Source organism: Aythya fuligula, chromosome 15, assembly GCF_009819795.1.
Source record: "Aythya fuligula isolate bAytFul2 chromosome 15, bAytFul2.pri, whole genome shotgun sequence".
NCBI lineage: Eukaryota > Metazoa > Chordata > Aves > Anseriformes > Anatidae > Aythya > Aythya fuligula.
In genome coordinates this window covers 9,926,281-9,942,814 of record NC_045573.1, presented here as the reverse complement: position 1 = coordinate 9,942,814, position 16,534 = coordinate 9,926,281, and the positions used below count along the sequence as shown (strand labels likewise).

At 35.2% G+C, this 16,534-nt stretch overlaps 1 protein-coding gene across 1 annotated transcript in view; it reads right to left on the bottom strand.

The window, feature by feature from the left end:
- The window catches only part of SNX29 (sorting nexin 29), a 130,450-nt gene that overhangs the window by 112,553 nt on the left and 1,363 nt on the right, over window positions 1–16,534 (bottom strand). The window contains exons 2-7 of the mRNA XM_032197430.1: window positions 12,781–12,845; window positions 11,970–12,022; window positions 7,914–8,038; window positions 2,672–2,852; window positions 1,122–1,192; window positions 4–252 (exon numbers count right to left, since the gene is read on the bottom strand). Coding sequence (XP_032053321.1) covers window positions 4–252; window positions 1,122–1,192; window positions 2,672–2,852; window positions 7,914–8,038; window positions 11,970–12,022; window positions 12,781–12,845 — 744 coding nt within the window. The remainder of the gene's footprint in view (window positions 1–3; window positions 253–1,121; window positions 1,193–2,671; window positions 2,853–7,913; window positions 8,039–11,969; window positions 12,023–12,780; window positions 12,846–16,534) is intronic.

Here is a 16,534-nt window from a genome sequence, read left to right as displayed (position 1 = left end):
TACCAGCATTTACATTCTTTGAGAGAACAGGAAGTGGGTCAGTGTCTTGATCAGGTTTTATTAGGATGGAGACAGCAGAGGATGCAGTTATCTCTCTGAGAAGGCTGCTAACACCCTGAGTGGATTCTTTCAATAATGAGGTTACATTTTGCGTTGATTCCTTTAACAGATCAGACACTGTGGGTGTACATTTGCTCTGTCCATTTAAATCCTTATTATCAATGTTGATGGCAAAAAGAATGGAGTTCAGACCTTTAGATAAAGGAAAAAATAAGATCAAAACCCCACTATATACTTCATGCAAAAGTTACAAAAATAAAACTTAAGCACGTAACAAAGCTCTGACATGTAAAATATTTTTCCCAAAAATTTACCTACATTCCTCTGAGCCTGAATTCTTACCCTTCCCTGTACCATTCATTCTTTGTTTGATACTATTCAAGCTCATGCAATCACTTCTGAATTTATCTTGATGGCTGCTCACAGTACTTTTTGCATATTTAATGTGCAGCTGAGCTGGTGTATTTATAAGCTCATATTTAAATCAGTTTCACTGCAGCTTTGTTATTTGTTGGCTCCTATACTCTATAAAAAACCTCCTGTGAATGGTATCTTGTGGAAGGAAGCACGTGATCGTGTATCTGGGAAGTGGATGTACACAGTAACAATATATCACTTCTGTGATATATTAACTCCATAGAAGTAAGCTATTTGTAGACAGTTCTTAACTCTTACTCTACTCCCATTTATTTACCTACAATCTGGGCCTTACTAAGAAAAGTCTATCCTTGTTCTTTTAAGCTCAGGAACAACCCCCCCCCCCCTTTTTTTTTTTTTTTTTTTTTTAATTGAGACAGTTTTGAGAGGTGGGAAGGGGGTGGGGAGTTATTATTACAGATGAAGGGTCAGAAAATTTGCCTGGAAGACTTCTGAACAGTAGAAAAGCCAGATTCAGTGTTTTAAAAGTTCATAACAAACTAGCATAATACCTTGACCCCTGAATGTGCATCTGATGCACATTCTCCACATAAAGGTGAGAGAAGCACCTTACAACCATGAACAGAAGTAACACTTCAAAATGAAATAGTTTTCCCAGAATAGTAGCATATAAGAGGTCTTACCCGCTGCCATTGTAGGGATCATACTAGAACGTTCTTCATCCATCATAAAAGACCAGTCTTCATAGAAGACACTAAAATTTGAAAGGAAAAAAGCAAAGAATATGCAGTCTGATATTAACGTATGTTCCACTTCTAAAACATGGGAACTCTGAAAAATAAGCATGGGCACACCCAACAGATCAAATATATTACCATAACTCCCTGAAGCCCTGAAATATATAGACCATTTACACAATTGCGTAAGAAATGCTTAAGTTCACTATGAATGCATCAAGTTACTTGTTCTAAATCTAGCTCTTCTTAGTAGCATGATGCTGTATTTTTGCTATCAGCATTCAGTTAACTAAACATAGAAACAGACAGCAAGAAAGACCTCAACCTGTATTAAACAAGACAGGTTCATTTAGAAGTTTCCAAACCAGGTAAGAGTTCAGGATATAAAGTGATTCTGCAACTCCCACTTGAATTTTGATAACATTTAAACCTTAAATATTCTAGAATACACTTTTGTAGCAAATAAGAGTTCGTGTACAACACTCAGAGTGCTGACAATCTTGATATATTACAAATACTGGTACAAGCATCAGAGTAGTAAGTAGTGACTTAGCAATCCAAATCACTAATCTCTCAGAACAGTTTTCAGATATTTTTTTTTGTTCATATATTTATTTGATTTCATACCAAAATCTGTCTTGCAAGAAGGCTGCAGAGATTTGGGACAGACTGAAAGGCACTAAAGAACTCAGCTCTGCTATTATATCCATTAGTTGATGCAAATGGAAAGAGTGACTTCCTGCTGAATTTACTGGGCTGGCTCAAACTCAACAATTATTGAGAATAAATATCACAGATTTCCAAAAAGAAAATGATCTGAACATGTATGAGAAAAGAAGCATGAATGAATCTAAGTGCATTTTGCACATCGAAAATACCTTCCGAATTCACAATACACAGTAAATTATTCTCACAGTAACTCTGTAAACAAGAAGGCTCGCAAATACATACAAAACCACTTCCAAGTAACCTGCAGCACCAGCTACATATTGCTTGACCGGTGGAGCTTCAAAATACAGGGTGAGCACCTCCAAACAGGCAACAAACAACTACTGTGGAATTGATAAGATCAAGGCTGCAATAATACGTTATTTTATTAGAGGGGGAGGGGCTATTTCAAAGCCCCTCTCATTAAGCTATTCAGGTCTCAGGGTGGAAAACTGTTGGAAGAGTAGGGAAGAGTGTCAGGAAGGAGAATGGAAATTAATATGAGAATAGGAAAATATATTCTCACATGTAAGCATGAAGCCAGTTTCAGGTTACGTATTGACATAGGCACAAGACACCGTATCTCAATGGCTGTCAAAATTTCAAAAATGAACACAATAAACATATGCATCACTAGCACAACAGTTAATATGGTATATTATGACAGCTGTATTTGGGGTTTTGTTTGGCTGTTTTTTGTTGGTTTTGTTTTTTGTTTTTTAAATCTCCATATTTCATTTGTCAAAACATGCACATTTCCAGCATTACAATGACATCGAATACAGTACCTAAGTCGATTCTTGTCTGCAAGCAGCATATGAACATATCTTTCCAGGGAATGTTCATTCAGTGCACAGCGCAACCAAGCCCGGCCTCTGCCAATATCTGTAGTAATTGTCTTCAGAGAGTAAAAGCGTTGCAGTTCGTGTTTATTCAGAACTTCTTTCACATAGTACCAAAACACTGGCTCTGGGGAGAAAAAAAAAAAAAAAAAATCCATCTTAGCTCTTTTACCTATTTTACTTTCTTCTATCAAAATTTATTTTGTGAGTTTCATTACATATAATTTCAGAACCAACATTGTTACACACAGTAAATCATCTCCTATCATGTAATTTTATAAAACAAGAAAATGGTATATAACTTGTACAAAAGGTGAATCATTTACCATCTTTGTATAACTCCTCAGTTAAATAGGTTATTTATTTCTACAGAACTTAGGCTACTTAAGCACTTCCAACTTTTTACTTCACTAAAGAAGCCAAACACATCAAGGGATTCTATCTTACATCTTGAAACCAAATTCAAATTTTCAAGTGTATTTAAGCTAGTATATCATTCATAAAACAGGTTCACAGGTTCAGCTGTAAATATACTATGCAATGAAAAAAAAATGCTCTAAAATGCTATTTTGCTGTCTATTATGAAATGATAGAAGCAAGGTCCAAAGGAATGGGAAGCTCCAGAATTTGTAGACATGCAAGTGACAAAGTCAAGTGTTAAAGTGAAAAGGCAACAATACCCCTTTCCACTAAGATACTTTCCTTGCGATTTCTCAATTGCAGGTAACAAAAATCCACATCAGCAATTGTACACACACAATAGAACACCTAGTATTTCAGGTATTCCTGTTTCTTAACTGAGTAAGAACACAATTTAAGGACATACTTATCCCAATTGACCTCTTACCATTTTCTTAGGGGGGAAAGAAGAACCAAACATCAGATAATTCACCAGTTGAATCATTATTACATGGTATAGGTTTGCAATCAATAGACCTTAATATTGCATCAAATACATACTTCTTGCAAGTACCTCAAAAACAATATTAACGAGTATGTTTATGTGGCTTTGATTTGTTATAAATAGAATTGTTCAAATAACGAGAAGAGTTTGAAAGCTATTTTTTGATTTGAAAGCTAGTTTGCAACATTTTAAGAGACTGAATTTAAGGAAGACAGGTTTTTAAGAAGAAAAAAACTGAGAAAACTAAGCATTCCTCAAAGTTCAGAACATCAATCTGTTGAGGAAAATATGCAGACACTCCTTTTGACGGTTTAATGGAAGTCTTCACTATTTTCTAAAAAAAAATAAAATAAATTATAAAAGAGGGAAAATAATTCTGTTGTAGGAGCGAATGGTGCACTATCACCTCAAATATTATGCTGGCCTCTGATCATAACCTCAATTTAGGCAGCATAAAAACCTCCACTCATTTATCCCTTCTCTAAACCTTTTTACTGAAGTTACAGTTTTAAGAAAAGGCCTTCCATGATGCTTCTCTTTCTATACACTAAATAAAGAACATGCAATCAGGTTTTGAAGAGGTTTTCACTACAGGTTATGACTTCTGAAGAAACCTGCTGATTTGGGGGACAGTTCTGTTTATTAGTCTCCACAGAAAGCTATGAGATTAGCAAAATTTACACTGTAATTTTATAAACCTAAACAAACAGGTTAGACTCATTTACTTGAAGTTTTGCCAGTGAGGATTGACACCCATGCAAGAACAACCCAGAGCTGTTTTAAATGAGGAAAATGTGTGAAGCAAGGGAACCACAGAACTGACAATCACAGAATTGCTGAGGTTGGAAGGGACCTCTGGATGTCATCTGGCCCTGCCCCTGGGCAGGTTGCCCAGGACATGGGATGCAAACTGTAGGACCTTACAGACAGATTAACATGCAAACAATAAGGAAGTCCGCAGAATATACAAGAGCATGCAAATATTCTATGTTCTACCTCTTCAACTTCAACTTATTTGATCTGCATCTCAAAGATAAAGTGTGTGTTTATCTAAAAAAAAATAAAACAGTTCTTAAAATGCCAGATTTGTATCAAGATAACAGTGATTTAATTATTTGTTTCCTACAACCAATAAAATTTTTGTCTGTGTTGCTAAAAGTCAAAACAACACTGAAGAAGGAAGTGAAAATAATACTGGAATAGAGGAAGTAAGTACATTACCCATGTGCTTAGCATGAGACTCAGTGTTTCCTGGTATTTTTGATTATTTACAAATATCAAGGATTTTGACAAGCTTCAAAATTTGGATTATCATCAGTTTTTTAATCAAGATCTATCTGACAGAAATTAAGTGGAGGCATTCTGTACCCTAAGTCCCTCCATGATATACTTACTAAAAATAGTGATCTAAGGGACATTTTCAGACAATAAGTTACTTTCTTTGAGAGTAAAATTAAATGAAAAATCCAAGTCCTAACTGTCAATATTAATTTTCATAACAAATAATTCAATACATATTATTATTTAGAAGTTAAGATTTATTTTAATTTCAGTAATATACAATTTGGACAACTGTACCATAGGCAAACCCTGGTTATGCAATACACAAATATTAATCATTTTGTGAAAACAGTTAATGTAATTTTAACAGTATTGCAGTTCCAATAACTACAATACCCCATATTGCATCATTAATCATCGTGAACCACTAGTTATGTCTCAAGTTTAGAGCATAGACAGAATAGAGATCAGTTCAGAACACACGCTTGCTGCTTTCTTATGCAAAGAAAAGAAAACAAGAGGAAAAAAAAGTAAAGAAAACTGTGCAGCCATTGTGCATTTTTATGTCTATTCTGTCAATTGTTACATATTTCTCATAAGTATCTCATGGTAGAGACATTTGCTATAATTGGAAATACTAACTCTTTCACTTTTAAGTGAGAGTATCATTAAATGAAATCAGCTACAATATTCATTCTCACATAATCTTTACTGAAGTTAAATGAAGAGACTCTCATCTTGTTACAAATCAGAGAGAATGTGGTTTTATTGTTTGTTGTTTAGTTTGCTTAATATATGAGAAGAAGTTGCATATGTCTCTCTTGCCTATGCCATAAAATGATACCGAATCAGACTGCTATCAAGAATTTTGTTGTTGTTTACTTGAATATGTATTTAAAAAAAATTTTTAAGCAAGACTTATGTGATAGGTTCAATCAACTACAACTGAAGTTTCTAATTAAAACTTTAATTTTCAAATAAGTAAAAAAAACTGAAGATCTTAGATGTGAAGTGAGTACCCCACGTTTTTAAACCTCTTGGAAGAGAGGTTTGTTATGAGCTACCTGTAAATTTCAAATAAAAAACACTGCCGGATAATTTTGCTTTTCAACTGTCAAAGGCTGAATATACAGCCTAAACAGCAGTATTCCACGATGTTAAAGAAAAAAATGACACCTGTGACTATGTTAGACAGAAACTAATATAAATCATACCAAAATAATTTGTCCGAAAGCGATAAAAATACGGAGGTACCTTGCAACTAATTTCAGAAAAGAAATACTCTAACTTGCAAAGATAAATGCAGTGGAGCCCAGTAATCTCCCTGTGTAAAGTAATAAATAAAGTAATGAAGTAAAAGGCTCCTCGTTTTAGTCACTGTACAGCATTCAGTTTGATTGCTACATAGCAGCCCTGATTTTGTTCTTCAACTTCAATACATTCTTTTTACTCCTTAAGAAGCTTAAGGAATGTTTCCTTCCTTTTCCTTTCCCCAACCATAAATAACTTCCCTGACTTTCTCCTCTTCCTCCACATCACTGACAAGCTCCCAAATAAGACAGAGGACAGCCATGTAGCTAAATTGTTAAGTTCCCAAGTAGCAGAGATGCATCTTTGTACATCTGATGACTAACATCTCAAAAGACGAGACCAAAGATGTCATACACCCTATATGTTACAAACAGATGAGAAAAACAGCAGGGTTATACAGAATGCATAAAATTAAAAGATGCATCATTTGCATAAATCATAGAAAGCATAACACAGGTGAGCATTCTCTACATCAAAGCATAAGACTATCACCTACAAGCCAGAGGAAAAGAACAGACAACTAAATCGCTACCCATTAAAGTGATAAAATAGAATGAAAACTACCTGGAGAATGAATGGCACCACAGAGTACCTAATCCCCAATTACAAACACTCACAAGGAGAATAAAAGCATTCAGGAGAGCTGAAAATCTGCAAAGCTTATGTAAACAGATGATTCTTTTTTTTATTTGTTCATTTAGTCTGCCCATTACTAAGTAAAAGAGACTTCCAGACTTCTCTAAAAGCATAGCTTTTTCAACTCCCCAAGAAAGCAAAGTCTGGAGGATCTAACCGATCAGCAGGAAAGTCAGCACATAAGAACAACATTTCCCCCTATCATCAGCTGGAAACAAGCCCCTTGTTACGGCAATTTAAGAGCACCAATATATCAACCTACACATAAAGTGTTAACATAAACATTATTATATGCAATTGTGTGGCGGAATGGGAAGTTATGGTTGGAGATCAAAGCATTTTAACAATTCCAATATCATAGAATATTAAAAAAAGAAAAAACACCACACTGTGTTACATGTTTTGAAAGCCAAAAAGAAACGCTTCATTTTAAGACGTGCATACTGGTTAGGAGAAGATAAAAGATGTGCTGTATGTTAAACTTCACCACGAAACTAATGAACACCTGCACATACTTTTGATAAAGCACACAAGCTGAGATTCGAAGTGAAAGAACAAAAATAAAGGTATCACTTTTTCAAAATACGTAAAAAGTAATTAAAAAAATGTCTTGGCTGTCCACCCAATAAAAACAATATAAGTTTTGCTTTTAAAATGACATTAATACTTATGGATTAAGCATATCTGATGCTACAGAAAATGGCAGTTAAAGAACAGAGTAAGATAAGGTTAAAAATGAAACCACTGGAATATAAACAACACAATTACACAATGTTCATTCCTAACAGATGTCAAAATATATTTGTCAGTGATATTATTCATGATGGAACTGTAGGAAATAAACATTTTCAAGTACCAAAACTCCTACAGAAGCTCAGTATGAAAGTTAACCACTGGATTAAAAGAGCAATAACCATTTTCACTGCTTAACAAGATTCCAAGTATTCCACCAACAGCTGACAACTTGGTTCACTGCTCAAAACTTCCATTAGAAATCTTATCACTTGCGCCTAACATATTTTTAAAAAAATTGAATGGTTATGATTAATGAATTACCTGTTTCAGTTTTACTGGAGAAACCTGCTGCCTGTTTGATCGCTGCTGCTGTTAATGCTAATCCTCGGCTCCTCCTCAGACCGTGCTGTAACACAGCTTCAAACTGAGCACACAAACAAGTGACTCTGCAACAGAATTTTAACAAGAAATCCTGTGAAAAGCACAATCAACTACATTTCTCTATAACAGATTTACTCCAAATCTCTGAGTAGAGAATGTAAAGGTGAACCCTTATTTTATGCATAATGAAGATCCTTTGTATGCACTAATCTCATTATTTGCAAACAGTAAAACAGAGCCATAGTCTCATCTTGGCTATTCAAAGCTGGGGCACAAATTACATTTAGAAGAATTAGCAATCACTTTGAAAAATCATCCACACCAGCTATAGTGTTCTTTAACCATGGTATTTCAACTCTGGGTTGCCTACTTTTAATGCAATGCATATGTGAAAACATAATTATATTGTCATAAATGTCATAATTATATTGTCATAAATGTACTATGTACTACACAGGCACCAAATGATTTTCTGAAAATATACTAAAATGACCTATACTGTACATGACCTGTACATTATAATTCAAGCCTAGGAAAACAATTAAACATTTTAATGTCCCTCTTACATTTTAGGCATAAACTATGCTTCTTTATGCCAAAAACAAGAAGCAAGATTTTCTAGTGATGCATTTAATCTTCAGCTTCTGATGTCATTCTCTGTGATACTATTTAGAAATCCCCCCCCCCTTTTTTTTTTTTTATACATAACCCAGTTAACATATCAATTTTTACACAAGTATTAAAACTGTGCCCTTGCCAAAACCAGGAATATTATTGTAACCTACAAAGAATAGTAAGGCTTAAAGAATAATGGAAGTTACAAGACCAACAAGGAATTTGCATTGGTTTTCTCTAAACGTTACTAAGTAAGCAACACTTAAACCTTAAGTTTTAAGAGAGCTGTCACCTGGCTGCCAAAACTGGTTACTTAAAGGAAGGAAAGATACTTGAACTAAAAATCAAGCAATTAGATAAGAACAGCTGATAAAGTGGCTGAGGACTTTGCCTGTGCATTCCAGGAGAACAGAGTTCTATTCAGGGTCACAAAAAAAGCACAGGATATCAGGAGAAGCACTGAAAGAAGACAGAAAAATTTGCATGTCTACCATAACTGCCTGGGCAGTAGAGCTTTTAAGCATGTACATCTATGTTAGGAAAACTTAACCTGCAACACTAATGAAGTAGAATATCATTCTAACAGTTCTCAAGAAGATTTTTGAGCAGTTATGATTACTTGTTGCTAAAAATAACCACTGCTCTTAAAAACGGAAATTCCAGCAGATAAATGACCAAAAAAAAAAAAGTCTACTTGACTTTTCAATTCAGAAAAAGCAGAACAGAAACTGGTTTCTGTGAACCATGTTATTAAAAATCTACATGCATTGAGAAATAAAGCAAGAAAACCATGCAGCATTTTATAGATTTTAACCATTAGTAAAACAAGGTACAAAAAAAAAAGTATTCTGCAATGCCCAATACACATCCTGAATTTACTAGATAGTATCATGAATGCATGTTAAATAAAGAAATGTAGAAAAACAGAGTAATAATCTAGACTACTAGACATAGTAGCACTCTGAACAATTATAACCTCAAAGACAAAAAAAGCTCAGAGTACAAAATGTGGAGAACCATGGACTTCACTGGATTTTGATCTAAACTCTGAGCCTATCTTCAGAATTATCTCACAAGTAACAATATACCATAGTAACAATCCAAAATGCAATGAAATTAAAGATCTATGTATCCATTAATGCAATTTCCACTTCCTTCTGAATGTTCTGAATGAAACTATGTAGCTGTAATCCATTATTCTGCATGTCCACTGAATTCTAAGGAAAATATAAGTAAAATTTCGTCAGCGTTTTATCTGTTGAATTGTAACTCCCACTGTTTATCAGAAGCTAAGTAATAAAGGCCATCCCTCAAAGTATTAAACAACTGCAGCAAAGTAATTCCTCAGTTTGTGTGAGCCACAAAGCAGAAGTTTTATATCCAGAGAATGTGTTCTACAAAGGAAGTACTTCCATCTCACTGAGTTTATATAGCCTGCTAGACAGGCAAACCATTGTCAGTATACCATCTCCCATTAAATAAACAACAGAGATTAAAGAACAATCTCTAGTGGATGCTTCTGTGCCAACAGCTACAGCTGTGCAGTCACTAACTGCTGGGTGCTTCAGTCCCACCATCGCTTTATTCCACATGCACCTTCCTGCTACCTCCCTTGCACCAACTTCTGTCCACCAAACTGATCAAACCCTCCACTGAACTGTTCCCACCACACCAGTTGAACAGGACACTACATTATTTCCCAAAATAATGTAGGCCAAAACAGCTAGGGAGAGGACGGAATGACAGTAGTACCCAAAAGTCAGGCAGGATTAAGCTGCCATGGAGTAGCATTACTCTGGAGTTTCATTACAGTTGCATTTACAAGCTGCTCCCGAAAGGTGAAAAAGATGAAACAAAAAGCATCCAGAAAGATGTTCCTCTCATCTCTTGTTGCTTCTTCCTCCTTCTTATTATTTCCCATCGCTTTCCACTGCATTATCTTCCCTTCCTTGCAGGGACTCTAACATTCACCAGATATTTTACTGAACTGATTTCAACTCACTTGAATGGCAGCAAGTTATCCTTTTGCATTACTACTACTTCTGTTAAATTAACTCAGAGGGGACTGGATGATCAGGAATTACATAAAAAGGTGGTGCAAGTGCCTAGTACTGAAGCCAGGAACCTTAACGGGGTATCACAGAATGCTTTGGGTTGGAAGGGACCCTTAAAGATCACTCTGCCCAACCACCCTGCTGTGGGCAGGGACATCTTTGGCAAGATGAGGTTGCCAAACCCCATCCAACCTGACTTTGGATGCTTCCAATGATTGCATATCCACAGTTTCTCTGGGCAACCTGTTACAGTGTATCACCAGCCTCATTGCAAAAAAATTCCTTCCTTATATCCAATCTAAATCTCTCTTTTAGTTTAAGAACATTGCCCCTTGTCCTGTTACACTACAAGCCCTGGTAAGAAGTCATTCTGCATCTTTCTTACAAGCTCCCTTTGTATATTGAAAGGCTACAGATACACGAAGCCTCACCCCTCCCTTTAGCAGCAAATAATTGTTTTGCTGGCTTTCCAGAAGCAATGAAACCACATCCTTAGACATGTTCTTAAAGACTGCATTGGGAGGGGACTGGAAAGAAACAATTGTATACATAATTCATAAGTGGTCAGTGGATAATTAACTTTCCCAAAAATGCAGAGTCAAACTTAAAGGACATTAAAATTGGGAAAATAAACAACTGCATTTAATCCTGCAGTTTTATTTGACATTCTTTGATAAGCCAAATTCTGAGAAACCATGATACAGAAACACTGCAATTCCTGTCTGCCAGTTTTCTTCTTAAAAACCTTTGAAACCAATAAGCCATATCCAACAACAGATGCAACTTTAAATGACAGTTTTTTGACTTGCAGTAACAAAAAGAAACAACCTGTCATACAGAAAACAAAGGAAAATAGGTTTAAATGTGTCAGGAATAACAAAAAAAAAAGGAATGAAAATTTTCTTTATGAGTATGTGTTAAACACACTTAACACTTAAGCATCAAGCTACACAAAACAGAGTCATACAAGGTAAAAGACACATTCATTTTAGGAGAGTTTTGGAGGAAAATAGGCCCTACTAGTCTCATGTTCAAGCCCAAGAATTCAATGCTTAGTCATTAACTCTACAGCCACTTAAACATTTTTAACTTCATATTAAAGAATCTTCTTTGTTAAACTGTCAAATTCATGTAACAATATGAAAAGTTCAGAGTCCTGCGTTAGTGTCTACACAAACAAAAGGAACAGTTTTTTATTTTGTGTTTTTGTTTGTTTGTTTTGTGGTGCTTTGGTCTTTTTTTTTTGTATCAAGTTTTTCGTGCCCTATGGTTTGGGTCATTATGATACATAATCTGAGCATATTAACAGTTTCTTCGACTACTTTACCTGCTATCAGAATCTGAAGCAATTTCTTTTCTTCCTCCAAATCGTATTTGACACTGAAATAAAAAGATTAAGAAGTTTTTGTTACACTAGGACACTCAATATGCCGAAATACTTCCATTTAAGAATCAAAAAGGAAACAAAATAGAGTATGGGCAAATACAGCCTGCAACCAAGAAGTGCTTTTTACCATCATGCTCCACTAGCAGACTCCTGCAGTTCACATAATTCTTGCTAGCCAGAACAACACACCTTCATTTCCCAATGAAAAAAAAATATATTACTTTTGAGTTTTAAACATATACCCACGAAAACAAACAGTGAATCCTACTTGGCTCAGTGCTACAATTAAAGAAGAATCAATCTCTATAAAACATTTGGTTGGCTAACTTTTGAGGCATTCTTTTACCTCACAAGCTCTTAAACTGAGTAAAATCTATGAAATTCTACTTGCTAAACTTCACATTGATATGAAAATCAATCTCATCTTTACTGTATTTTAACCCATTCATTAAAATCCTAGTGTGAAGAAAAAAAGTTGCTACTGTAACATTATCCAATTTAGCTTTGCAGGACACTACTATTTAACTCAGACATAGAATAAGTATTGCAAATATAATTTGTCTACACAAGAACTTTAAACAAGCAATGCATAATAATCATTTGCTAGCAGACACAAAAACTCAGTAGTACTGTATGCAAAACAAGATTTCTTCTTTATCTGGTAAGAAGACAGAAAGACAGGCAGACAGATCCTGCCAGTACTGACAACACAGAGTATGTATATTGTAGAAATATTAATTGGATTTCTCACCTGTTTAACTGCATCTAGTAACCGTTCTAGAAGAAACTGTCTTTTAGTGTCATTGTTCTGTGAAACTGAAAAATCAACAAAGTTATATTATTAAATAAACACTGTTTTGAGAAAAGTAGATTGAAGTCAACATCAGCACTGTGAAAAACTTTCCTCATATGCCAGTTATTCCATTAAATTTATTTATGTATTTTCTCTAAGTAAAATGATGTGGTATAGGCCTGTATTTTGATGTTTCAAGTAGTGTCTCTCTAATATGCAGGAATACTGTCTGAAAAACAATCTAAAGTCTTACTAAAAATAAGAGTGGTTTCACAATACAAGGTATATTGCAGCAATATCAAAAATAATCTAATTGTGCACAGGCAGCACAGCTTGCTCCTAGCTTCTTAGCACAACCACCTGTGGGGCCATATTGCAAGGCTGGAACTGACCTAGTTTAAGATTTTTATATTTTTTTGGTTGGATTAGGTGTATGATGCAGCTCACCCTGCAACCCCATAAATTCTCATACTGGGACAAACTACCAGTGTGGTATATCATCAGAGCACAAGAAAAGAATAGAAAATGGGAAAGAGACAGTAAGAATACCCTGTTACTGCCAAGCAACCTTACTGTAGAAAGAGTTTTAAATTAGGTGAATGTAGAACAATTATTACGATAAAACCCTTAAAATTTAACTACCATCACAGCCTTCTGCCAGATTAAAACCTATAAAACATAGTTTGTTACTGCACCAGCAACCACACAACACAACTGAGCCATTTCAACAACAAATACCACTTTGCTTGTCTAAACATGCTTCATAAACTCATGTGAATAGTATAAAATTTGTTGTTTAATTAACCTACATTGCATCTACCATTTCTTATTCTGAGCTTGGGCTCAAAACATCCCTCAAAAATCTCTCTGACCTGCCTGTAGTTAAAGTCGTTCTATTCTCCTTTTTCTCTCAAAGAACATACAACTAATATATGCACAGACAAAGCCAATTATCAAAACTCAGCAAGTTTCTCCAGATACTGAAAAATCAAGCAGCACACAATAAGACCTCTAGTAAAGAGGGCTATCAAACATACGCGACTCTACCTCTTGCTGGCCAGCACTGCCAGGTGCCAGCCCCAGGATTTCCTATCTTCATAATCCTATTTACAGGGGCTCACTTCTATCCCAGCAGGAGGGCAAAGAATTTGTCCTACTGAAATTACTCTTTGTTGCAACTTAAGTGTGGGGCTAGGAGGGGGAGTAAAAAAAAAAAAGTCTGTAATACACATGATGCCTGAATAAAGAAAAGAGGAAATATGTATGATTTAGGTGCTAAGCTTCACAATGCTTATTTGTCTGATTACAGGGAATTCTCAAGAAATTACAGTTCCAATTCTGAAGTCTGACTCAAACTGTGCAGACATGTGACTGAGGTTTGGTTCTGTTACTTAAATACTCCGATGTGCACAAACTCAGCTGAAAACACACACAATGCTCAACACTAGCAGGGGACGCCAGAAACAAACCCTACACCAAGTAGGTTCTAACTTCCAAACAGTTACGTCATTATGAAGAGAACACTTAATTCATATAAACCTTACTACTCTACTGTGTGCTGCTTCAGAAATCAGTCTTACAAAATCATGCTCAGTGTTCTTATCATGCGCACATCGCCAAGAATGGAGGCACACCCCTATGCATCCACTGCCTTATAATAAATCCCAGAACTGTAAAACAAAGAAAATGATTAAATCCCAACTTTTAATACAACTCTTTATAAACAGCAACATCAAACATACACAAACCTGGAGATATTCCACACTGTTTCAAACTCCTTCCTTCTACAGTCTTATGCTACCCGTGCACCTGGGAGAATAGGCGTAACGCGGCATTGCTCTTTACATTAAGGTTGAGACTACTTCTAAACAAATGCACGTAATTAATAAGACCCCGATCTGAAAAACATCTTTCAAATGAAAATACTAATGATGTGGCTTAAGTTTGTATTCCAAGTGCAATCCAGTTTTTAAATTTCAATCTCTTTGGCACCTTTCTATCTACTTGATAACATGGAAATGGTTTGCAACTAGATACCAGACTCTGAACATAGAATACAGAAAACCCACAGAAGATGATCACTGTGCTAATTAATGTTCCCAAAGACTAAAGAACATGATATCAAACAGCCTTAAATTTACGCAGAGTGCAGTATAACGTCTATTTTGTCCTTATTGTACTTAAATTTGGGCTAATAACAATTATGACCGCACGTGATTATGACCAATGATTTCCATAGCTAGTTCAGATCACCTTCACCGTTAACAGGGTTAGTAGGCCACTGAATGTCTATACAGAGGGCTGGCTGAGGCTGCTGCTCAGTGCAAGCCTGCAGAACTCAACTATTGCTCTGTTTAACACAAAGTTCATTGGTAGATGAAAAATAATATTCACAAAGCCTATGTTTTTTTGTCTTAGAAATTGAAACATTAAGATTGCTTTTTTCCCTCCAAGCAAAGGATAGGGTTTTTTCTTTGAAATAAACCTAGAAAATGTCGTACTCTAACAATGCTTGTAACTGGTACACAATTTTTAGAAGTTATTTTTGTCTCAATTAGATGGAACGTAAAAGCAAACCTCTACCAACTCTATTAAAGATTTACCTCTTTTGAAGTCTTCATGATTTTCTAAACAACGTCTTCAAACAAATATGCATATATTCACACACAAAAAGTACCAGCTGAGTGTGATCAACTTTAGTTAATTTAAAAAATAACAGTGTACTACAAACTGAGCAAAATACCCTTCTACCGATTGAGAAGTAAAAGCTCCAATAATGCACATAGAAATACAAAACATATAACGCAAAAGCCAGCATTACTCAGAAGAAGACTATATTTAGACTACCACAATAAAAAAGGAAGTTCATACATATGTCTAGAAATAATTGTGAAAACATAAGTATAAAATAGCAAAAACAAGAGCCTCCTCCTATCTCCAACTGTTCAGTCAGAAAGTTAAAAAGAGCCTCAAGTCCTGCACCTGCCTCTGTAACCCTGCCATTCTTCGCTGTTGATGGTCACGTTTTCCTGTTTTCAAAATAAACTTCTCTCCATGCTGTGACAGAAATATCCACACAAATAGCAGAAGAAATTCACTATGCAAGTACAGGAAAACAGGATTTCCATCCAATTCTTTACAAGTATGGTTGTCCTCATCCCCGTATGTTTTGTTTTGTTTTTTAAAAAAAAATGTTTTGTTTTGTTTTAAAAAAATACTCAGAATGCTCTCACATACTTCTTGAAGTCTTAAATGTAAAATTGCAGCCTGTAACTGCTTTTGCTTGCTCTAATACATTCTAAGGATACAAGTCAAAAGCAACCCCAGGCCTGATTTACATACTACCTTGTAGTACTATACTATTGCGATTCCACTGCCTCATACTGAATTAGCCTTGTTTCTTGTGCAAAGCTGTCATAAAACTGACAACATCCCTGATTTTTGACAAGTATATAACTCTACTATCCCTGTGTAACTTACATTGAAAGTTTATTTTTTTCATCACTGTCCAATAAAACAGTTGTACATAATTAATAGGTATTATTAAAAAATGCTGAAATCAACAGGAAGTTGCCTTCACATCCACTAGAAATACACCATAGTTAAAAAATATGTATGTTATAAATAGATAACAGGCATTAAGAAAGGAAGTCTTACACATATATTTTAGGGGAAACCCTTTTAATTTTCAGGTCTAAAATCGGGCATGGAA